Source organism: Neopelma chrysocephalum, unplaced genomic scaffold, assembly GCF_003984885.1.
Source record: "Neopelma chrysocephalum unplaced genomic scaffold, ASM398488v2 Primary Assembly neopelma1_102, whole genome shotgun sequence".
In the NCBI taxonomy this organism is placed as follows: Eukaryota; Metazoa; Chordata; class Aves; order Passeriformes; family Pipridae; genus Neopelma; species Neopelma chrysocephalum.
In genome coordinates this window covers 2,193,470-2,218,014 of record NW_020897765.1, presented here as the reverse complement: position 1 = coordinate 2,218,014, position 24,545 = coordinate 2,193,470, and the positions used below count along the sequence as shown (strand labels likewise).

At 36.0% G+C, this 24,545-nt stretch overlaps 1 protein-coding gene across 6 annotated transcripts in view; it reads left to right on the top strand.

The window, feature by feature from the left end:
• Positions 1 to 24,545, top strand: part of MLLT10 (MLLT10, histone lysine methyltransferase DOT1L cofactor) — a 126,495-nt gene that overhangs the window by 86,002 nt on the left and 15,948 nt on the right. For all 6 annotated transcript variants that reach the window (XM_027695674.1, XM_027695676.1, XM_027695678.1 and 3 more), the window contains 3 exons: positions 6,004 to 6,182; positions 21,639 to 21,756; positions 23,091 to 23,163. In XM_027695674.1, coding sequence (XP_027551475.1) covers positions 6,004 to 6,182; positions 21,639 to 21,756; positions 23,091 to 23,163 — 370 coding nt within the window. The remainder of the gene's footprint in view (positions 1 to 6,003; positions 6,183 to 21,638; positions 21,757 to 23,090; positions 23,164 to 24,545) is intronic.

The following is a 24,545-nucleotide window of genomic DNA, read 5'->3' as shown; positions in this document are numbered from 1 at the left end:
CATCTGGAGGAAACAAATAAAAGGAGGTTTGTCCCTGTGTCAGCTATCTTCCACTGCTACACTATCAAAAAAAGACTGCACAGTTTAACTAAGGTATAACTTTGCCATGAGGCATGGTATGAAAAGTTACAACTGTTCAGAAAGGATTGGAAGAAATTCACTGGGACAAGGTTGGAAGCAAATTTAAGGCTCCTAATTACAAAGACCGTTCCTCAAGCTCTAAGTCCATATGTTATAGCTTTCTAGAGACTGGGAGAACATTTGAGGGAAGTATTACTACATGCTTGCCCTTTTTTTGTGTACTTTGGTAGCTATTATTGTTCACTGTTAGAGACAGATACAGTGGGCTAGAAAAATGACACAGTTCTCCCAGTGTTCCTAGACCATCATGTCATTCACCTGTCTTTTTGTGTCACATTTAAACCTTTTCTCTCAGAGAGCAAATTCATCTTGAGTGGGCTATGAAAAATGTGGGTTTGACCCCTTCTGCAGTGGAGAGCTGTAGTGTAAGACCTGTATCAGCTTGGAATAATTGGAAGTGGGAAAAGCACACTGCACCAGGAAGTCGTAACCTTTCTGACAGGGGTTTAGGCAGTTTTGAAATCTTATACTTAAAAATCTACATGTGGAAATAAAAGACTAATTGAGGGCTGTGCACTGACTGAGCTTGGTCTAAGCAACTTGTAAGTGTTGTTTCACGTTAGTTAGCTGGTGTATGTATTCCTTACTGTTGCAATTTATTGAAGAGTGAGTTCTATATCACTGCTGACGTGTGGTCATTAACGAACATGGAATCAAGTATAAAATACCATTGTTCACTCTCACAGGTAGGACTAGCTGAACACAACAGTAGACCATTTTGGTAGCTACACGGATCAGTTCCGATCCTTCAACCTTATTGCCATTATTGAATACATTTCTGACTGACTGTAGACAGCTGTATAGTCAGAGTTTTGAACTTAGGGATGGGTGTAGGCAGAAGAGATTGACTGAACATCTTTTGCTGGCTGAGCTGTCAAGGATTTGATGATAACTTTAATGGAGTTTGATTGCAGACTTCAGGTATTTGCTATGTATGTGACTTGGCTATGTTGAATTGTTTTCTTCAGTTGTGTCAAGCTTCTTGTCTCAAAACTCTTGTCAAGAGTTTTGGTCTTTGTATATAAATCTGATCTATAGAGTATAGAGAATTCTCAAAGTGAATAATTGTGGCAGTCTGCCTTCCATCAGTAGGTATGAAACTAGAACAGTTGTTCCAGTTTGAAAACTTGTACACTGGTATCTTCCCTCCTCCCCTCTACCCCCAGCAGTATGTACCCTTTGTGTACTTCGAGTCTGGAAGCTTTTTTTCCTTCTGCCACATCATGGAGAGTACTCAGAATGCCCTTCATGAATGGAGGGCATTGACTGTTGATCTGTGACAGGCTGTTGTGCTTCCATCAGAAATGGATGCCCAGTTAGTGAAAGGGAGGGCAATGGTAGCCTGTTCTGCAGCTGCAGATCGGTGACTTGCATTACTGTACACTTCTTGAACTGTTACTGCAGAATCTTTTAGAAACCTCTCTGAAGGTGAACTCTTACCACTTTGTTCAGCAGCAGCAGGAAAACTGCTTAATAATTTAATTCTTAGATTTCAGATTTCTTCATGAGGGAAATAGATTGATCCTTAGCATCCAAGCTCATTATCTCATAAATTGAAATGAAATTCTGTTGCTAGCTCAGCAGTTTCATATGCAACTTTCTTCTCCTTTTGGACAACTGTCAAAATAACCTGTTTTTATTTGCTTGTGTTTTGCATTAGATTCACTTTAGTTTATGTCTATATTACAAAGTAACGTAGAGGGGTACCTCTTCCACTGTTAAATTATACTGGAATAGAACATGTTCGTCCTTATATAACAGAACTTAATAAATTTTTTCTACATGTTTAGTTACTAATGAATGGACTGCTTTATGCAAAGGCACTTTTTCATTTTGCTCTGTATAGAAAGTTGTCAGTGGGTTTAGGGGAGACTTTTTGAGTTTACCAGGAAGTGAAGGTACTGAAAATGTGTATAAAGCTTCAAGTTTTGTAAAGAAGTTCTTATGACTCAAAATTCCCTTTTATTATTGTAAGTTCTGCTATAAGGCCCCTTGAGATTGTTGTGCCTGCTCCATGTCCATCTGTCCTCCCCTAAGTAGCAAGGTTCTGTAGTTCTGTGCAACTTTTGTGGACTTGTAAGTTTACATTTTAAAAATAACCTCCTTGACCATATACTGCTTATTCCTGAAGTTTTGGCAAAATGCTAAGATGAGCAACCTATGACATATTTCAGATAACTTCCTCTTTTCACAATTTTTCCAAGAGTTCGAAATTACTGACCTACAAAAGAAAATACAGCTTTAGGGAGAACATTTTCCAAGCTTCCTAGGGAAGCAGTCTACATATTGTCTCTTGATTTCAGCCCACAGTAAGCTTTGAGTTTGTTGTCCAATTTTTAGCAAAAAAAAAAGGAGTCTAAAACATGTAAGTTCCTGTAACAGGAATGGACAGTGTATGGCTACAAAAGAAAGCACTGCCTGTTTTGTCTCTTGCTGAACTAGGCAGTCACCAGCATAGGAAGGTGAGGATTTCATAGCTAGATACAGAAATTGTGGTGGGAAAGCTTAATGTATCAGTGTCATTTGTGAGATGCAACACTGTTGAAAGCCAGAATTTAATCTCTTATATTAAGTCTTCTGCTCATGGAAGTACTTACTTTTGTGATTTTGAATAAAATCACTAAAATTGTGTTTTTAACACTGTGTGTCACCTGGTGGATGTTGCTGCAATGCTAGTTCTAAGTTGAGGCTATTTTGTTTTTCACTATTCTTGAAGTTCTTTCATTTTCTCTACTAGCTATTTTGTCATTGATTGTCAGCAAAAAAAGAATGCATTTTTTTTCCCAATATGCATTATCTGATGTGTTCTCTGCTCTACAGTACTACACAGGCAGTTACTTGTTGTCCAGAGATGCTTTTTTCATTTTTTTTTGATTGCCTTTTTGTTAAGCCTTTCACTCCAACAGTGCAGGCTATATGTGCATTTTAGAACCTGAAATCAATGTTGTGCAGCTGTGCTCGTGGTGTTACACACAGTCAGACTTTACCTGGACAGGGTTACATTTCTGTTTCCACCTGGAGCTGAAAGAACTGTGTTCTCTTTAAAATGCTGAAGATTATATTTGACCATGCTATTTATGCCTCTGGCAAATTACACAATGCCATTCATCACAAATTATAGCTACTTGGCTTTTCAGTAATATGGGAAGAAATTCAAGGTGGTTTGTTTGTTTTAAACATCAGTGTAGTTTACAGTGATTTGTTTAGGGTTTCATTATTATTCATTCCTGATCCAGAAAGGGATTTATCTCTCCCCAAACCCCAGAGGACAACTTAGCGCATTTGAGACATTTCAAATGTGTTCTGTCTTGGCTTTCTAATATGATATGCACATAGTTTTTACACAAGTTTTTTTGAAACAGTGTGAAAATCAAGGATTTATTTGTATTTTTAGCATACAGTTCTTATTTGAATGCTCGCATGGAGTAATATCTTGGTTGCATGACTAGTTCCAGAAGGTGCATGTACTTTATGTGTTAAGTAAGGTATTGCTAAATAAAAATACTTATCCCAAACAGTGTGCGGATAGGTCATATTTGTCCTGTATTTTGCAACAGCAACAAATAGTGGTTTTAATACTACTACAGCTACTAGCATCAAATATTAGCTTACCTCATTCCACTGGCATACTAGTTTACTGCTTGTTTTTCTTTTGAAATATTTTTATGCCTGTGATTTCATAACTATCTGCTTGTATTCCAGAATTTTATTTTTAAGAGGAAGAATAAACCTTATCATTAAAATAGAAGCAGCAGAAGCTCTGCAGTTACTGAATGTGTAAGATTTTTAAAATTAAGAAAAAATCTACAAGAGCTTTAAAATTTTGGAGTTGTTTTCCCTTTCTGGCAAAATATCCTACTTTTTTAGTATTTGACTCTCACCAAAAATTTTGTTTTCTCCTCTCATTACTGTTGATATTTTATGAGAGTGATAGTATTTGTGGTGATGAGCTCTTATGATTTCATCATAGGTGTTGTGATATTTCATTATTTTTACTCCTAAAATGTATGGTTCCTGAAGTCTGATAATTGCATGAGAATCTAACATTTTTCAAGAATGTTTGTATGTTTAATTGTTTTCATGCATTCAAAAAGAAAGGGGCAAATCTCATCCTTTTTATTAATTTGAAATTGCTGATTAAAAGCAGATAAATCTTTTGAGGACCTGGGCTATATTTCAGCTTTCGTGGTTGTAGTTGTATCACATTTAAGAGTAGACTCAGTAGCAAGGCTGTTTGTTAATTGTGTTCATTTTGGTGGTGTGTAGGGACAAATTAGAGCAGGATCCATAAAACGTACTGTGTAGTTAGATGAGGCAGATAAAACTGGGAAAAGATCATCGCAAAGTGAACAGTTTAAGGATCTTAACTGCTAATAGTGCCGAACTGTAGGTTTTGGGGATGGTGAAAAAAAAAAGAAACAAGGAGGGGGAGGTATACTAAGTGGAAAAAGATACAGAAGTCAGAAGAACAGCAGAGCAGGTATTGAATTGCACTGTAATGAAGAGATTGGGGAGAAGATGACAAGTCACTAACCTTGGTTAGGTAGGAAAAAAGTGTTGTCAGGATGTGTCTTCAGCTGTTTTTTCATATCTTCTTTCTCTACTGGGACTGGCTGATTTTCTCTTCCATTTTTCTTGACAGTTAATGGAGGCAGGGAATTTAAGATGCATCAGTGTTTGCATATTATGTGTGGGTTTGGATGATGTTAGTCTCCCTTGACTGCCTGTGCTCAGAGGGATATCTGGGTGGCAAGTGGTGTTTTAACATTGAGTATCTTCTTACTGTCACTGCCTTCTTCAAGTCCTTATTTGTATGAGTGACAAACTAGCTCCACCCTTTGCCTTCTAACTGGCATTTCAGTTCTGTTGCTTTTTTTGATCTAACCATGTTCATTCTACTTCTGTTTACTCCCTGTGGCACTCTTCCTCTAACTGCAGTTCAGTGCTACCATGCTTGATATTCCTTGGCCAGCTGACAGCTCACTTATCTAATGCACGTGGAGCCTAACGGTTTCATAGACAGGTACTACTTCTTGTCCTGGGCTTCTGGTCAGTAGGGTTTTTTTTCCCAACCTCTATAATGAACTTTACCCTGCATGTAGATGAACAGAAGTAATGGCTTCACAGAGGGGTATGAACTCTTCCTATTTAAATTGCTAACGTACAAGTCTGACTAATGTTAATGTATTTAGCCATTTGTTTGTTGACTGTTCTAGCAGAAATGTTAGTCAAGCATTCATATAGATCATGGATGGAATTTTTGTTTGTGAATAAATGAAATACCACCAGTTCTATGGGCAAATCTGAGTACTGTGTCCTCAGACTTGCTGTCAGTATTTTTCTGAAAAAGCACAAGCAATCCTTAGCTGCCAAAATTACAGTTTTGGATAAATGTATGTTGTTTAGAAACATTTACTTTAAAGTTAAAAAGTATTTTTTCCATTTGTGTGGTGTATGTTCAGTTATATAGCCCAATACTTCATTCTTTACTTAACAGTAATTCATTTAAAGAACAAACTCTGATAGCAGACTCGGCCGAAGGCAGGCGTTTTAGCCAAAAATTCTGCTACTGTTAATATTTGAGCAGTTTGTAACGCACATAAGTATTTGATTTATCACATGTTTTACAAAAACTTAAAACTGAATCAATCTGCGTTCCCTGAACTGTAGAATGTCAAATGACAAGAGCACTTTTATCAATCAGCATGGTTAGAATTTCAACACAGGAGCTTTCTGCATTATGTATTAAGTGATCTTGTTTGTCTTGATTAATTTTTCTACTGCATATTTACATGGTTACTAGAAAACAAAGGGAGGAGGAGAGAGAGAGATGCATGTAATCGTTTTTGTAATTTTTTTCAGGTATTTTTAGCAGCAATGATGTAGCAGTATCATTTCCAAATGCAGTATCTGGCTCAGGATCTAGCACTCCCGTTTCCAGTTCTCATTTACCTCAGCAGGCTTCAGGGCACTTGCAGCAAGTGGGAGCTCTATCACCTTCAACTGCGCCTTCTGTAACTACTGTTTTTGCTGCAACTCAGGTAAACTATCACAAGAGTTTAAGATAGCAAACCATGTTATTGACCTGCTTATTTTCAATATTAAAAGGAACCATAATTTGTTTGGAAAATAGGTTAATAAACATTGTACTTGTGAAAATGTTATAGTGACTAGAAGTTCCCCATGATATTACATAGTCTCATCTTTGTTGAGCATGTAGGTTTTTTTAAAAAATAGTCTGAGGAAGTGTTTAGTAATAATGACTATATTATGACCAGCAGCAAAAATTTTATTTACAAGTCATCAGTGCTCTAATCAATGTCTTTTATCAGAACCAATCAAGAAAAGATTTAAAAGAGGAAAATATGTAAAGTTTTCCATGTTTTATGCAAAAATGCTGGTATCAGTTAAAGAACAGAGGGTTTGTTTGGGATATTTGACAAATGGACAATTAAGGCTAGCCCTGGCAAAGAGATGGCCTTGATAACAAATGAATGTTGACATGTTATAGTTTTGTATTTGAAAGGTCATGCAAATGAAGTTATGTAGCTCATGTTTGATGATGAAGGAGTAAGGAAGGCATGGGAGAAGTGCAGAACGGTGGCATAGTAGAAGTAACGAACTAGAAAAAATATCTTTATGATAGTATTTTGTATGAATTTAAGTTGGACAAGATTACATTAGCAAGACGAGAGTACAAAGTTGTAGTTGGAGAAAGCCACCAAGGTTAGTGTGCAAGTATGAAGGAATACTACACTGGACAAGATGATTTTGTATTTCTTGTTTCTTGTATTTTTCATTTTGTGATGGGAATCTCTCTTACAGTGAATGTATCAAATATATATCTTTTTGTGTGCATACAAGCAATCAGCTTTTAATTTAAAGAGTCTACAGTGATTTAAGGTAGTGGATATAAACATGAAGAATTAAAATCAAGCTTAATGTGTGTGTACGAGGATGAGTATAGTACATGTATAGCAGCAATACTATGTGAAGACCAACACAGAATACATTTCAATGTCAAATAACAAGTTGTTGTTTTAGGTGGCAGTTCATATTTTTAGATAGTTCTTCTGAACTGGTTTCCTAAAGATATAAGGTGGTTTCACCCAAAAACACATCTCTTTTGCAGAAATTGATAGAAACTACTTTCAAGAAATGAATTAAAAATATGGTGCTTTGGCAAGTTCTCTTTTTTTTTTTTTTTCATTTCCAAAGATCATGACACACTGTTACTCACTGAAGACTCTTAAATTGAACAGTCTGGAGATACGGGGTGAGGTTGTGTCATAGTTTAGGAGCAGGTGGAAAGATTTAAAAAAACCCAAATAAGTCGATGCTCAGTTTCCACAGTGGAGAGGTTTGCCATCAGTGTCTTGGAAAGACTTGGCCTTTTGTGCAGCTCAGTGTACTTACAGATGATCTGGGGAAAGGAGGAGGAACAGACGCCAAGTTTCCTGATTCTGATGGGTTATGCAATGAGCCATTATGAAGATCAGCTGTCACAAACTGCTGAAAGACCTCACCAGCCTGTGTTGACAAGGTAGTAAGAGGGCAAATAAAAGTCCATGTTAAGGGGAGAGGACAGTTTCTATTCAAAACAGATACGGTACATGCCACAAGAGGTACAAGAAGAGCCATGGCAGTGAACAATGGCAAAGAACATCTTTATAAGGAGTGAGTAAATAGTGAAGGACTCGTGGCCTGAAAAAGAGACACTGAGATGGGATAAGACAAAGGTCTGTAAAATCAGTTGACATGGAAAAGTTAAATAAGCAAGAGTGGTGCACCATCACTTCTATTTGTTAACCTCTATCAGAGGATAAACATCAAAAAGCAATGGGACAAAACCCATATTTAGCAGTCAGGAACAGAAATACCATAGTATTTTTTTAGCTCTTGTTGTCACAAAGAGAGAGAAGTATACCCTAGGAGATAGACTTTCTCTTACTGTTTAGCTGAACTAGAGAGCCCTCCATAGGTTAAGTGCTTGAAATTCCTGTCCTTTCTTTGACTTTGTTGTTTGGGAGTTGCCTTGGGGGCTTTTCCTTCCCCTCCCCAAAGAAGCAAAGGAGTTATGTATCTTGCCTCACTACCAAACTTGTTTTCAAGTGGTCACAGATTTACTTCTCAGAATCTTTGTCACAGGTACTATCATTTAAAGAGTCTTTTGGTTCTGAACTATACAGAGAGATTCAAATGGTGAGAATTTTTGGTTGACAGCCTTAAAGGTGAGGTCCTGGCTTTGAACAGAGAATTAACAAAGTCCTCCACTACTTCAGTGAGTCTTTTTTCAGTGCATAAGGTCCTTACTAGTTTGAAGAGATTCAGTCAAGAGAGCCTAGTTTACCATGCAGTTGTTCCCCAATTGAAGCAAACCTTTCCTCCCCACCCCGTTTTAGCATAAATGACTGATTACATGTGAAGGGTTAGGGTTTACCTACTTAGTTCTGCAAAGTTTCATCAGAGTGCAGTGTCTACTTAGTGGACTCTTGTGGATGTAGTCCCAGTGTTTACCCACCTCTTGACCATGGAAGTATTCAAATAAGAGTGTGCTAATATAATTTTTGTGTAGTATTCTGAAAACTATCACCCTAGGTTTTAAGCTAAGCTACCTCTATAGCAGGTAAAAAGCAGTAGTTAAAAAATTAGGTTTTACTTAAACTGCTATTACTTAAGAGAGCAAGTATGACCAAACCTTGGCTGCTCAGTTATCTGGTCAGGGTGGCAGATGTGCAATTGGAATGGTACTAAAAATTGGAATAGCCTCTAGGATCTGCTGTTAAGGTGTCTCCTGTAAGATTTCAGCTGTTTTCCTAGATCTCTATTGGGCATTTGTAATTATGATTTTGGAGACATCATAAATTTGTCAATTTTTGATGGATTTTTTTTTCCTTTTTTTTTAAAAAGACAGGGTTTTAAGAAATTCTAAAGAGAAGGTCTTGGGAAAAAATATGTTTCCACAGAATGAGTCTCAGAATTAGCTGATATATTTTGATTAGGATGGTATGATAGGCCCCTAATACAGAAAATTTTGTTCATAGTATTAAAAAACTTGTAAGCAATTGAAAGCAACTGCCCTAAATTAAGTAATAATAATATTAACTAATACTACTATTAAATTTAATACTACTCAAAATAACAAAATAACTTATTTTTAATAACTTTATATGCCCATATAAAACTTCAGTGATTAGAACTTCGAAGTGCTGCTTTTTCCTTCAGCGACTAAACAACACTGATTTTAAAGCTTAAAAAATCTCACAACTTGAAAATCCTGGATTTTGATTTTTTTCATTTTATTGACCAGTATGATAGTTCCCATACTGTAGTGTTTTTTTTGGTTTTAAGACAAAAATACAGTATGGACCTTGTTACAATCCCCTTTTCTGTCTCATTTTCTTTTCTCTCATGCCACTCATAATTTTTATTCCAATCTAATAAATCCAGAAGACATTATTAACTTGTGTTTCGTGTTGTGCCATAGCTGAAAATAAGTGCTGGTGTTGTTCACCAGGTGGGAACCATTGGACTAGTAAAAATGCCACTTGCTGGAAATGCAGATTTTTTACATCCTGTTCTTTTTTATATGTCTTGGGCATAGCCTCACATAGATTACACTGCTTAATTCAAGTGAGGCTTTATTAGCATAACAATGCATTTAATAATTGCAAGAATGTAGGAAAAAAGGGATACAGGAGAAAAGGGGAACAGTCCAGTCCACACAAATATTTGCTTCTGGTTTTCCCTGAGTTAATCCTCTTGACATGTTTGTGGATACTGCCTGGTTTGTATGTAACAGCAAACTACTGTATCCCAAACGTCTGTCTTTCTCTCTGAAGTGTATGTTTAACTTCTACATGATCATGTAAACTTTATATGTGTCCTCTGTTAAAATCACTTTCTTGCATTTGGATTTTGAATATAGTCTGAATTTTTTCCTTTTAAACCAGCTCACAAGTTGCACCACTCTAAGGTCCTATGCTCAGTTTTTATCTCAAAGATTTCGTTGTGTTTCATAATTATAGCAAAAATGTCTATCAGCCTGTTATGCTGTTCTGTAACAGTTTGCTGTATTGCTCTTTCTGATAAGTTATTCTTAGTGATTAACATATGTTCAAAGAAAAAGCAGTGATCTGGGAGCCTCAGTGTCTTCTGGCATTGCACAGCAAGATTTGTTTTATTTATCAGGAAATGATTGTTAGATTGAAAAATTATTTTTTCCCCCAAATTTTTGCTTAGCAGATTTAGTATTATGTAACTGAATGTTTACTACTTCGATTGGGATTGAGACTCAAATGGGTTGAGCTTTCTGTTCTTTTTGATGACTTAAAAGAGTGAAATTACCCTACTGGTGCTCTATGGTCGATTGTTTCTGGGGTCTCCATGTTCGGAAGGCAGGATCAAACTCCAGGATTGGAAGTAAAGGTTTTGACTAAATTTTCTTCAGTCATTGATTATTAAAACCGTTTAGTGTCTCAGACTGTATTGCTTTTAAGAAAAAATGCATTTAAGTGTTTTGTCATCTCATTTCAGTAGTATTTTTAGTGGGAGTGGAAATGGCACATAGTAGTATGCTTAAATATACAGCCTTTTGCTTTAAAAATTTGTAGCTCATCAAGTTTTTGGGTTTGCTGTCATATGATTCAGTAAGGTATGATCTTTACATTATAGTAATCTCAGTTTATTCAGAAATTTTCAGGATTTATTCTTTTGACAATTTAATATAAAATTTTGACTTTGTAGATGAATTTTTTCATTCCACTGCGTGATGGTATCTCTGCTCTTAGTGACTGTAATAAACACATCTGTCAGGCATTTTCAAGCAATATTGTATATACACTGGCCACTAACCTCTTCTACAGATACAATCCGAACGATTTTCTTACTTTTTTTTTTTCCCTGCTGCTGCTACTGGATTATTATTTCTTCTTTTTTCCCTCTGCAGCTTCTGTTTTATTTTCTGCCTAAATTCCCAACCCTTACTTTATGCACTGTACTTCCTTTGTCACAGAGGCAGATAATGAAGAAGGAAAAAGCCAAGAAGTGTCTGTAACAACAGTCCTTGTAGCTTGCACAGATATAGGGAAACAGAATAAATAGTTGCTGTTTGTTATTCTTTTACATCCAGGATTTATTTGTGATGACATGATAGGTCCATTTCTGCATAGTGTCATGAAGTACTGCCTCCAAGGTGGAGATGTGATAATTGGGAAGGTAGATGCTGCTGCTCAGTTGCAATGCTGAGTGAAATAAGTTTCTTTTTATCACTTCCATTGTCCCCTCCGAAGAAGTTCAGTTGGCTTTACTCCCCTTAGGAGCAGTAAAAAAACAGCAGGGTTTTCTTTAGCATTCATATAGTGGTGGTTATCCTTCTTTGTCTGATCCAGCTTTTAGAGGGAGATAAGGCTTACTTTTTTCCAGTAGATTTGGAGTTATTTGTTAGCAACAGAGGAATGTGAAAGCTCAGGAATCCTGAGATTTTTTCAGGTTCTGAATGTAGGGCACATGATGTTTCAGATGCATCTGTCCTGGAGTTTATATTTTCTCACTTTCTGAACTAATCTAGTCCCTAATTTTGGATCTCTGTAGTCCCCTGCTCTTTCTCCACATCACCAGTCTACACTATTTTTGGCTTCCTGTTTCAGTGGATTTTTTTTCTTGTCATAGTTTAAGTCTGCTCATCATTTTGCATGCTATCAAGGGACTTTCTTGTCCTTTTTATTTTATATGCTGGCACTCATGGGAAAATAAATGAAAATACAGGAAATAGGAACTCTATTCTTAGTTCTTGTGCCTACCAACAGAGAAGATAGGAGCAGTTTTGGGACTATTCTTATTTATACCTTCCACAACAGGAGTGGAATTATGAAGGAACTTAAGAGTACATCTTAAACAAATACCCTTTATTTCTTTGCCGAAAATTAAAGTTGAGAGGAGTTTTTGCAAGTCTTCAGGAGAGGGATTTGGGCATTTTCATAGGACAGTAAAACTGCATCTTCCTGATTGATATTTCTTCCAGGTTTACAGTTGTAGCCTCAAATTATGGATCTCACATTCTCAAATTCAGTATGGCCAAGGAAGGTACTCTTGCCCACTTCTGTTTCCCAGTCTTGCTCAGAGAAACATGCTCTGTTTCCTGCTGGTTTGGTGTTTGTGGTGGTTTTTTTGTTGTTGTTGTTTTGCTTTGTTTTGTTTTGTTTTTTAATATTCAACTCAAAGTAAACATGAGGAAGGAAGGAAAGTTTCAGGTTAATAAGCATCTGAATTTTGCTAGAGTTTGGGAGACTGGGAAACAAGGCAGCAAGGGAAGTTTCTGGGCCATCCTCCCTGTGGATACTCTAGAAAATGATGGGTCTAACAGCTGTTAATGTTTAATGAACTTTTCTTTGGGGAGTAGAATGAGTACACGAAACAAGACAAGTTGCCCCCAGTTGCAGGATTTTGGGATGTGACAGATGTGACAATCTCAGACTGTAGTAACCTGCGTTAGATGGTTGACTGCTTAAGTGAGTTTCCTGCTTCACTCCTGAAGGTGCACATCACAACAATGTGGAAGTTAAAAGTTAGTGTAGAGTTTGCAATGCAAAGGAACTTATCCTATTTATATTAAATTGCATTAGACAAGTAATCAGAGATGATTTGCAGAACTTAGGAAGAACTTGACTCTTATTTTACATTTTTTTCAAGCCACTTTTTGAAGTCTATTTCTTAATATAGAAATTACTGAGATACTGAATGCCATGAGAGCTCTTAGGTATTCCAGAGTGCAGGTAGGATAGATTTCTACTGCATATCTGCAAAGCTAGTAACAGCTGAGTGCCTTGTGGTGACACCTCTCACCCCTTAGTAATTAGTCATTAAGGTAAAGCATAGACAGTGATTATGGCAGTATGTTAATATATTGCTAAGTTTCTCCAAAATAAGCAAGTTCTATTAGTTCATTTTTCAAGTTCAGTTTCTACCTTGTCATACAGTATGTGGTGGTGGTGTGAGGTTTTTTTGTTTGGTTTGTTGTTTTTTTTAAAATGCAAAACAGTACCCAGTTTTAGCAATTTGTGGTCAGTTTGGGTGTATTTTCTGCATTTTTCTTTTTAAAGATGATTTGTAGGAGCTTTAATATGAGTGAAAATTAAAAAGAGAATAATAAAACATCTGGAGGTAATGATGTTGCATGGCTTAAGCAGCATCCTTCCAGAAAAAGGAAATTGTGCCTTTACTGTGGTACTAGAATTCTCTAATCAATAGAAATGGTGGATACATGAAAACCAGTTAACATATTTTATGTTACTATCAAAACACCTTGATGATAAGGTCTCTTGAAAGAGGTTCCTGCTCACCGGGTCAAAGGTAAAATATCAACATGGATCACAGACTGTTTGGATGCTGAAATTTCTCGGTTCTCCTTATCTCATAACTTAAAAAAAGATATAAAAAGAGAAGTCAGCACAACCAGAACAAAAAGAAATCATTCTTAATAGAATATGTTGCTCATCTTCGGGACTCACTGCCACAGGAAATTGCCAGCGCTGGAGATTTAGAAAGTGTGCTAAATGCATCCCTGCAGTATGTTGTAGACAGAGAGGTTTGATATTGTGGTGTAGGGTGTCAGTGCTAAACAGTGACTTTTCTTCCAAAATATTTGTGTCACAGCCACTTAAATTTGAATCTTGCAAAATTAAAAATGTAAAAGAACTGTGCTAGTAAAGGTTTTTGCTTCGAATTTTCTTGTTTCTCACTTAAAAGAGGTTTTAATTCCTTGTTACTTCTAGGAAAATGAGTAAAAATCTAATTTTCTTCTCATGCAATCTAACAGGATTTTTGGGGTGGGGGTGGATGAGAGTAGCAAGGAGCAAGAATTTACAGCCAGAGGGAAAATTCCTTCTAACATGTGACTCAAGTAGAAGAACAAAGGAATCATAGTTGCAAGTAATCTAGTATTTAGCCCAATGAAAATCTTTACTTTTGTGTTTTCCTCTTGCTTCAGTAAGGTTGTCTTCGCGTAGACTTATGCAATATAGAGGTAGTCTGAAAGGCAGTTGCATGATTTTGCACAGGCTGCATGCTGAGACAACTGCATCAATGTTTCGGTCTAGCAATAAATGTTTTCTGCCTTCAAGCTGAAGCTTATTTAGGTTGGCTTATCTGGTGCTGCTGTAGCAACCATCAGTCTCCAGGCAACTGAGGCACATTGACCTCTTCGTTGAACTGAGTGTAGCACTACTTCAATTTAGTTGCCTGAGACAATAGTAATGGTGTTGAATGTGAAAAATGTGAAATTTTCTAGTTTGTATGCAATGGAAATAATAAAACTATTTGAATGGAACTGAACGTGTAGGTCTGACTTGGAAAAGATTTCAAGTTTACACGGTGTGTGCTTTGTTACAAGCTGCAAAGTTGGTTGCTGAGTCAGTGTCCTTATAGGCCTTCTATAAATATTGAGAATCTTGCAAGCATTTTTACACAGCAGCAATTCTGCTACTGTAGGTATTTCATCACTTAAATAGCAAAGACTTTTGAGGTTTATTTAGTTACTTAAAATGCCAGTGTTTGTGAACAAGTAGCTGATTCTTTATTATTACTCTTTCTGAAATATAATTTTTCAAGTAGTTACTTTTCTCTCAGATCCATTATTTGCCATATTACAAGTGTCTGGCTTTGGGATACTCATACAAAGAAAATAGATTACTGAGATTTTTCCCTAATAAAGCCATTTTCTCTGCTAGTCAATATGAGAGTGAAATTGAGATTCCTCATAGATAGGTTAAGGTTCTTAAAAAAAACAGATTCTTGGGCAAGGTAGTGCTTCCATTGTCTCTGTAGAGCACATATAGGTTAAGTGCTATAAAGAGAGAGGTAGATGGAAAGGCTGGAGGAACAAACTTGAGGTAAAAGGGATTTGTGTTGAAATGATAATTCTGTTTTCAGTTAGGTCTGTGGGGGAGCTGGAGGAATCCCAGGGTCTTATTTCTGTAAAGCCTCCTTTGAAAAAAAAAAAACCTAAGCCCACTACAAAACAAACAAACAAACAAAAAAGCCTAGACAACAAAACCAACCAACCAAAAAAGACCTCTTAATGAAGTAGCATTCTGGTTAGTTTTTGTACAAGTCTCTTTTTTATGTCTGGTATATAACTAAATAGATTTTAACTGTTAAAATATTATATAATATCCAGGTTAGTTAACATGGAGGAGAGGAGTAAACTAGTAGAACAGTTGAGGTTATAGTGTTTTCACATTACTGGAAGATAGGCCTTCTATCCCTGTGGTTTTTAATGATTTGATGTGCCCTTGTTGTACACTGGGCAGAGGTATAAATTAGTTTCTGTAGGTGTGCCATTAATTTTTCATTTTGCCTTTCAAATCCCACTGTGTTTCCCAGTTGCATTCATTCATGCCTTTCTTGGAAAATATTTGAGTGCTGCTGTTTGAAGGTTAGATGGTTTCATTTAATTGAAAGATTTATTTGTACGTTTAATCAAAACAATTGTTCTCAAAGACAGTATTTGATTATTTTCTTGTTCATAAGTGAGAGTCTTCATTACAGCTGGAAGTTCAAAGTGGTATTTTTGCTAGTAACAGAAAAAGTACTAACGATGTGAATATTGTACTCATACAGGACTTCATAAACTCTTTTTCTGACTTAATTTTAACTTTTCCAGCCTCTTAATTAAACTTTTAAAGAGTTAATTCTTTTATTTCGGCCAGGTAGTGAAAACATTTATTGTGTAATTGGACCTTGATTATCTGTTTAAGAAAAACCTCAGACTTTAAGGGCTTCAGAGTGCTTGGATGCTAAGGATGACAGTATGGGAGGGTTATCTTTTTAATCTCAGTATTGCTTTCGTAGAATGAATGAGTAGAATACTGCAGTGGCTGTTGGGGGTTGATTCACATTGATGATGTGTGATAGCAGGTGAGATGAGGTTAGCTGTAAAAATTTGCTCTGTGTTTTCAGTCGTCGGTAGTTCCTGTAGTCTGTTTTAGTCAGTTGGTCAGTATAGTTTGCTTGAAAATTAATTATTAATTATGTTCAACTTATAAGTTATGACAGCCAATATGTGTATTAATAAGATGTAAATGAAAGTATGATTTTAGTTAAAATATATAAACATTTAAAATATAAATATCATACTGCAGATTAATATTGTATTGTGCTGGTTGTTTTGAAAAGATGATAATTTTCAGAAGAAACGTGGAAACGGTGCTTGATTAAGGATCTTCTGAGTTGTCCTCCATTCCATCTGTATTTCTTGGCATATAGGGAAATAAACAGGAATTTGGATTTTTTTTATTAGAAACAAGGTCTAGATAAGATTTCTAAGCAAATTCATATTTGTGGTGAAAATTTTCAAGGCCTGTGTTGCAGCAAGTGATATATGAGAAGTTGTCGTTGTGGCAGAACTTCCTCTTGGGCTTCCTAGATGCTTTGTTGTGTTGCAGTTACCTGTGGTCTGACCACCCCCCTGTGGGTGTGCATTGCCACCCCAGATGAACAACTGACAGACAGTTCAGAGAAGGCAAGTGATGATGTGTATCAGTGGTTCCCTCACATCTCCTAAATGAAGTTAAAGGTGGTACCATAAGCACTGAAAGAAAAAAAGGAAGCAATAGCATATTCTTCCCATTGCCTTCAATACCCAAGCAAAGGCCTTAAAAATTCCAGGGATAAAAATAATATTTCTTCACTTGTCCAAGTTAAGCTAGGAAGCATAAGACCAGGCTACTTTTGCTGCTGTCAGTTGACAGGCAGCTCTTTTCACTTCTCAAGAAAAGCAATTAATTTATATATATGAATATTATCAATTTTTTATTATAATGATGTGACTAGCATTAATATGTGTTCATATCTAAGCTCATTTAATTGCAATGCAGGTTTTAATTAATTAATACATTGTTCAGATAAATGTTGCTTGTCATAAGACGAAAATACATGAGCTTAAGATGACTTCTGGATGAAGTAAGCTGATGTTAATACTTGGTCTAGTGCTTGAATTTCCTTTCATGTTTCATGAAGCTCAACAGCTGCATGGAAAGCATTAGTAACATCTTCTCAGAAGTGTAGCAGAAAAGCTTGCAGAAAATGTAGCTTTTAACTTCATCTACATCACAATCTTTTATACTGCTTTCAGTAGTAGTTGGCCATAACTAGTTGTTTGTGGTATCTAATGCTCTTTATTTCTTAACTTTGTGTTAATAAGAACAAGGGGTAGTTTTGTGCTTTATATCCAGCATCGTGCTGTGATGAAGAACCTAGTATGATTGGTGAATGGTATGACCCCAACCACAGGAACAATGATATGTTTTTATTTTAAACAAGAAATAAAATTAACCTTTGAAATTATTTCTGACAAATAGATATTGGCGGAAATAGGTAATTAGGTGATCTGTCACTAATTGTAAAGCATCATGATGATATAACACAAAGCTACAATATCGCAGTGGCTATTTTTAAAGCAGAGGGGAAAAGGGATGTTGATTGGATATAAACTGATTAAGAAGCCGTCTTGGAATTGGTTGTTCTGGCCATCCTTGTTGTCCTATCATGAAAGGAGGAGAGTTCAGTAATGGTTTAACTACAATTAAATCCCTCCCCTTTCTTTATGGAAACTCAACTGTAGGCATTTCAGCATTAGCCTAAACAATGGTTTTGAATATGTTAAGCCCCTAACAATTAGGGAGCAGTTTGGGGCATTGAATAATGTGGAATGATGCAATTGAACCTGACAGCTTCAACAGTCAGCCTACTCATGGGACCCAAAAGTTGTTCACACTTGGTTTCATCTCTCATCACACGCTGAGTATTAAAACCTTACTGGTGTGGAGCTGAGACAGAAATGAGGCCTGTTATCAGAAAATATTTCATAGCATAAAACTTGAAAGGAACAGGGGAAAAGGCACGTTCAAAGGGTCTCAAAGTTTTGAGACCCAGTCTAGTTGCATGCAGCTAAGTATTGCCTAATTTTTCTCCCCTTAGTTTTTTTTCTGCTTAAAGAACATGAAACTTTTGAAATGAAGAGACTGCTTTCCCTGGAAATTTTAAGTAAATACTCAGTTACTTGGGAAACTTTGTAGTCACACTGTTAGAGTAAAATACAATTTTAGAGTCACGCAAACAAATAAAAACTATTTAAGTGTTTTGGATTATATATTTAGTTAACTTGCAAGTCTTGTTCTTTAATTAGAAGAATATACTTGCACTTTCTCTCTTGCTGTAGAGGAAGTGTTTTTAAGCATCAATCAAATATCAATCTTTTATTCTTATTGCATGTGCATATTCTGTGAATTACAATGCATCGTCCTTCTGTGCTGCTCTGCTGCTTATGGCTTTACTGATTTATTGAACATGCCATAAAGGAAAACAGTGTGTTACGTACCTCTAGATGGGCTTAAATCCTTCTGCTAAAATATATTTAGGAAAATTTGCTGCCTTTTCAAAATAAATACTTAGCAGTCTCATTTTTTCATTACTTCATACGTTTTTATCATGTATTGTGTTGAGTGTTTAAATGGTATCAGTTGAAATAAATAATAATACAGCTTTAAAAGTTTTGCATTTTAGAACATGTTTCAGTCTGGTGACCTTAATATGTATTGACAGGATGATTGCGCATTTTTAATAAATGCTTGCTACAGCTTGTTTCGACTGTGAGTGAAACATGAAGCTCCTATTTCACCTTTAAATAAAGTAGCACTCCTCCACCTCCTCTACTTCCCTGTCAGATGAAGTTGTCACATACAGAAGAAAGCTTTGCAAATCATTATTCTTGTCATTTTACATAGCCGTTTTTAAAAAGTTATTTTCAAAGTTTTTAATTTGCCTCCAACTTAACTTGAACAATTTTATTGTCTTTTTCCTTTGAGAGTTGCATAGGATGCAGGATGGCACTAGAACTTTGGTAGTTCCAACTTGTTGTAGGACACCTTTAATAGTAAGTATAAACAGGGGTTAAGTCTAGGATGAAACCACCACTTGTGAAAAAACTCAAGTTCTTAGATATTGTTTAAATCCTGCTAAGTCTTTTAATCTATCAACCCACTTGGCAAACATTGTTTAATTCCTTTGATGTCTTTTGTTTTGTGATGTGATGGTTACTCAACAAACTTTAGCAACTCCTTTCAAGATACTTAAAATATTTTCAGAAAGTTCTTAAAGCTATTTGTGCATGTTTCAGTCAAATTGACACATATTCTCCTTGCTGATTATAGCTACCCTGCAATCATAAACTAATATATAGTTGCTATTGCACATTTAAGCAGCCTTGCAATGAATTACATGGACTGAGAGTAGGTATACGTCTTCTGTGCAAAATGTGAGCAGTACACTTACTGGAATTAAAATAAATCTTTTAGAGAAATATTCTAAAACTGAACAGGAATAAGACCTGGTGCTTGGAGTAAAAAAAAAAAAAAAGGCACAAAAGTATATTAGTAGAATTCATAACCTCAACCAATCTATTTAAACTAAGTACGTGTAGACTTTTATTTTGCTAGCCTGACCTTTTAGATATGGTTGAATGGTAATACTGGTTGAATCTCTTAATATTCCATTCTGTAAGGTTTCTTCAGTGAAAGGATTTGACAAAAAACTATATTGTTTTTGAAGTTTTTTTGGTTTTGAGGGGAAAGCAGCTGAAGGTTGGTAGTGAACAGTAGAGTTGGAATTGCAATATGGGCATTTGTTTAAGAAAATAGCAGGAGCTGTGCAGTATTGCTGCCTTTGTCAGTCAGTGTCACAGTACTAATACATACTGTAGTTCTGGAAGCTGTTGTATATAGGTGGAAGTGCCTGCATTGTTTTTAAGACTTAGAAGTAATTCTGATTAATTCTACTAAAGATACCCAACCAAACAACCAGAAATAACAGCCAGATGTGACGCGATGCTCTGGTTCCATGTCTAGCAGTCTTGCACATACCTATAAACTGAAAAGTGAAAAAACCCCTGATCATTGTAAGCAATTACTTGTGGCTTTTTCTAACTTTGTGACAGTAGAAGAATGTAAGTATCAGGCACAATTTCTCACCAGTATGTAGTAAATAAAGCATCATTGAAAACAGTTGTGTGAATTCATAAAAGTCCATTCATCAAGTTTAATATGTTGGCTGAAAGCCAAAACTTAATGGTAGTGTGTGATTCTTTCCAGATACATAGTTTATACTATGTAATATTTTGCTGTAATAACCAGTATGTTTCCCCTGTCTCTTGTGTGCAGTTATGCATGTCAAAATGTCCCACAAATTGAGTTCCTTACTGTTCACCTTCTTTTTTTGTTTTTCAAAAAATGTTTCATGTGTAAAGGTTGTTTACATTTTCTTAGCAGATTAATTTTAAAACCAGTGATCACACAGGTTTGTGTATCTTCAATTCCACCCCCCCACCCCCCCCATTGCAGTCTTTTCTTTGTTCTGAAATAATTTTTTTATCAGGTAGGAAAATGCCTTTTAAATAAGCAGCCGTGCCTTTATTTCTTTGATTGCCTGTCTCTGCAACTCAGCATTTGACACAAATCTTTTCTTCGAAAGGGAAAAAGCATCAGCAGCCAAAGAAGAAGGTATTTTTATTGCGTTGGATTATGCAAGATTTTGGCCAGCCTCCTTAGCTTCATCTGTTCAAGGGTTCATTTTCGCTTGTTTGGCACAAGTCCCAGCAGAGACCTTCAGAATTGTGGTTAGCAACATGAATGAACACAAACTTTGGGAGCTCTTCAATAAGTAGAGCTGGCCAACTGCCAAAAATACAGTTCCTTATATGGGGTCAGGGCAAAGCTGTGATTCCCCGAGCCCCCTATTGTATAGAAAACATACTTGTAATGGCTGTTTGCGTTCTTTAAAATAAAAACAAAACAAAACAAAAAAACACCAGGCTTCCAAGTCTATCAAAATAGGAAGTAACAAAATAGTGTGCACGTTTTACTAATGACGGAGTCGAGCAAAGGAAATATGGCTCTGTGTAGTTAAACTATAGAGCTGAAAGTTGGACCTTTTGACCTCCACAGCCGGCTTGTGATGTAAGGAACCCAAGCATTTGTGAGACATCTGTTGTCTACCTGCCCTTATTTTGTAAATGGTTTAATAAGATTAAATAATTAGTAGGATAACCACATGGTCGCCATGCTACTAAGTCCTAGTATTGAGCGCATACTTCAGGATCGCAAGGAAATCTGCCCGTCCTGCTACACTGTGGTTGTTTTAAAATGCAATTTAGGTATTTTTAATATTTGCCACAGTACTTTTTTTACTGGAAGGATTTTTTTTAATTGACAGATCTTGCCAACGACAAGTACAACACACTTTAAAACTGACATATTTTCAAAGTACTGCAATTCTGTTTCTGTACTCACAAAGGAAATTTTTTTTTTTCTTTTAAATACATTGGTTTTAAAAAACATTCAACTTACAAAGATAATAATTGTGCAGTAGAAAGGCTTCTTTAAAATACATCTAGCATTTCTCCCCCTTTTAAAACAAGGATTCAAGTTTTAATCGGTTTCTTGCAGGCAAACACCCTACCTGGATCTTCTCTCAGTCTGCCTCCATCCCACATGTACGGCAATAGGCTGAATCCAAATTCAGCCATGGCAGCACTTATAGCTCAGTCTGAAAACAGCCAAGCAGGTAAGCTTCCGCTGCCCGTGCAAATGTGCAGCTTCACACACCTCAGTATTTTTAAAAAGATTGTTAAATTTTATTTGTGAGCTCTGCTCAGCATTTGGTTATTAAATGTCTGTACAAAGTTGTTCTGTGCTGGAAGTAAATTCTCAGTTGTTCTGTGGAACAGCGCGGGTTTTCTTCCCCCTTTTTTTCCCCTCGGTGTGTGAAATGTAAATGTTTAAGCAGAGCCATCAGCAGGCAGGAATGCACCAGTGTCTCCTGTGACTCCTGTGATTGATGCGCTCAGTTCCCAGCTCTTTGCAACCGGAGTAACACAGCTCTGGGTTTTGTCGTGAATAGTTGAAACCTTTATTTGCATAATTCATGAAATTGCATTACATACAAGTTCGTGTGAAAGAGATCCCGTTAGAGAACTTGTGCAGCATTTAATAATCTTGTGAATATTTACCGGTTGGCATTTGGTACCGCGGGCTCTCCGCTGCGGTTTTAATGAGCCGCTGGCTTTGCTTTGTTTCATTCCCTCCGTAAGGATTTGTTGACATGTCGTAGTAGTCATGCCTGTTTGGGGGAAGGGAATGAGTTTAGCAGTTTACCAAGAATGGATCAGTCATGTCTTTGCCCTCCGAGGGGTCGGAGGTCGCTTGACTCAGAATAGGGGGAGGGCAACCTTGAAGGGGGCAGATAGGGTTATTTTATTGAGAGGCCATAGGGAAAATAACCCTTTTGAGTCCTTCCAAGCAAAACGTTTTCATATATTTAATGAGGCCTTTTTTGTTTGTTTTACTACCTTTTTAGCAAGGGGCTTTCCTATGCTTCTGCTTATAAATAGGAATTAGTGAATTATACGCTTTCATAAAGTTTTCAGTAAATTTGCAGAATAATGTGTGCTTGTTAGATGGCAGCAGTAAGTTTAATACGTTATATATTTTATGAGTTGTTTTGGGATGCAAAGTGTTAAAAAAATACAGAGCATCAGGATTTGCTGTGATAAGCATACAGATTAGCTGTCCACAGCTGTGATTCATTACTTTCACCGTACAAATTAAAAGTGGCTGAGGGGAGGGTACTGCAAATGCAAACCACGCTTCTGTGCTGTAAAACTGAAAGGAATGAAAGAAGTGAACATAATCCATGGCCTGGTACAGCCTCAGAAATGTGTAAGGACAACACCTTACATGCTACAGTTCAGCAATCTTAAACTAGTTACTTATTCACTCTTCAGCAGTTACTACAGATAGAAGTTGAGATTTAAGGTATTTTTAAAATATCTCCATGAGATATTAAACCTCTTATCTAAGAAAAGGTGATTTATCAGCTGTGAAATATTTACACTGCAGATCAAGATCTCGGAGATAATAGCCGAAGCCTTGTTGGCAGAGGAGGATCACCCAGAGGAAGTCTCTCACCACGGTAAGCGTTATTTACATTGGAGAGTGCAGGCAGAGGAAATGTTTTAAGATTTGGAAACTTCACTGTCTTTTTGCTAGTAATACTGAAGTGTTTTAAAAGCCTATGTATATAAATGTGTATACACACATGTATAAATATCTTTATTTTTATGTGGATATATCCTTCTAAAAAAATCCCTAATATGCTCAGAGAGCTAAAATTGTGCTGAAATTTACTTTTATATCAACTGAAGTTAGGTTTACAAATGAAGGTTTTTAGGTAAGTTAGTTTACTCCCTTACTTAAGAAATGGAGACTTGCTCTAGAGGGATTTATCTGTCATTTAATCCACGTATGCTACTTATCTCCTCAGAATTGTTACTACAATCATATTTTAGTCATACTTGCAAAAATTCCAAAATCTCACAGACTTAACAATGATCACACAAATAAGATGGTGTGAGACATTAAATATAGTTAAAAAAGAAGTATTTTCTTCCCTTTCCCTCACAACTTTAAAATATGCAGCAATTCTCTGTAGAAAAAAGAAGTACTTTTTTTGTTCTGCTGCAATTCACATCTACTAGAAAAGTTTGAGATAAGAAATATGCTGGAACTGTATCACATTATTTTGTTTTAAAATACTTACTGTTAAAATGTCAATATTGTGTTTTAAATACTTCAGTAATATTTTCTGTATATTTTAAGTTAATCTTTGTTTTTAAAGATTTTTTTTGTTTGTTTTCCATACTAAATTCCATATGAATTAGATTTTATAGTGGTATTACTGTATTTTTTTTACTTAGGGACTGATCATGGGAATTTTATCCTGAAAAGGATTTTAGGATAGCTAAAAAATGGTAGTTACACAGGAACAGCATTGCAATAATGAATTTTATTGTTATAGCATGTGTTTATTACAGTAATTTATAACAAATCTCTCCAAATTAGGTAATTTAATGTACATGCCTGGTATTGTTGATCTTGTATTCTATTTCTTAATTAATCAAAAGACATCTTGCTGAATAGGGTGACATTATCCATTATCATACTTAGGTGTTAGGATTACCTTGTCATGAACTTGCTTTTAAGCTTTCCAATATATGTTGCTTCTAAAATAATAAATAGAGAATTTACAAATGAGTTTAGACTGTTTTCTCATTATAAATACATATACATACCTGAGCATATAAATTTATATATACAGACAAGGAGGTTCAGAGATGCTCTGAAATGCTCAACAGTTAGGAAATTCGAGAACTTTGGATTATATATTAAGAAGTCCTCTTATGCATACATGTTTTGGTAATTATGAATTTTAATGCCTTCTTAGTTCATATGCAAAGACTTGGTGTTTGCACAATTTGCATAGGTCATAGTTGTGTTCAGTTTGTCTTTCGGTCA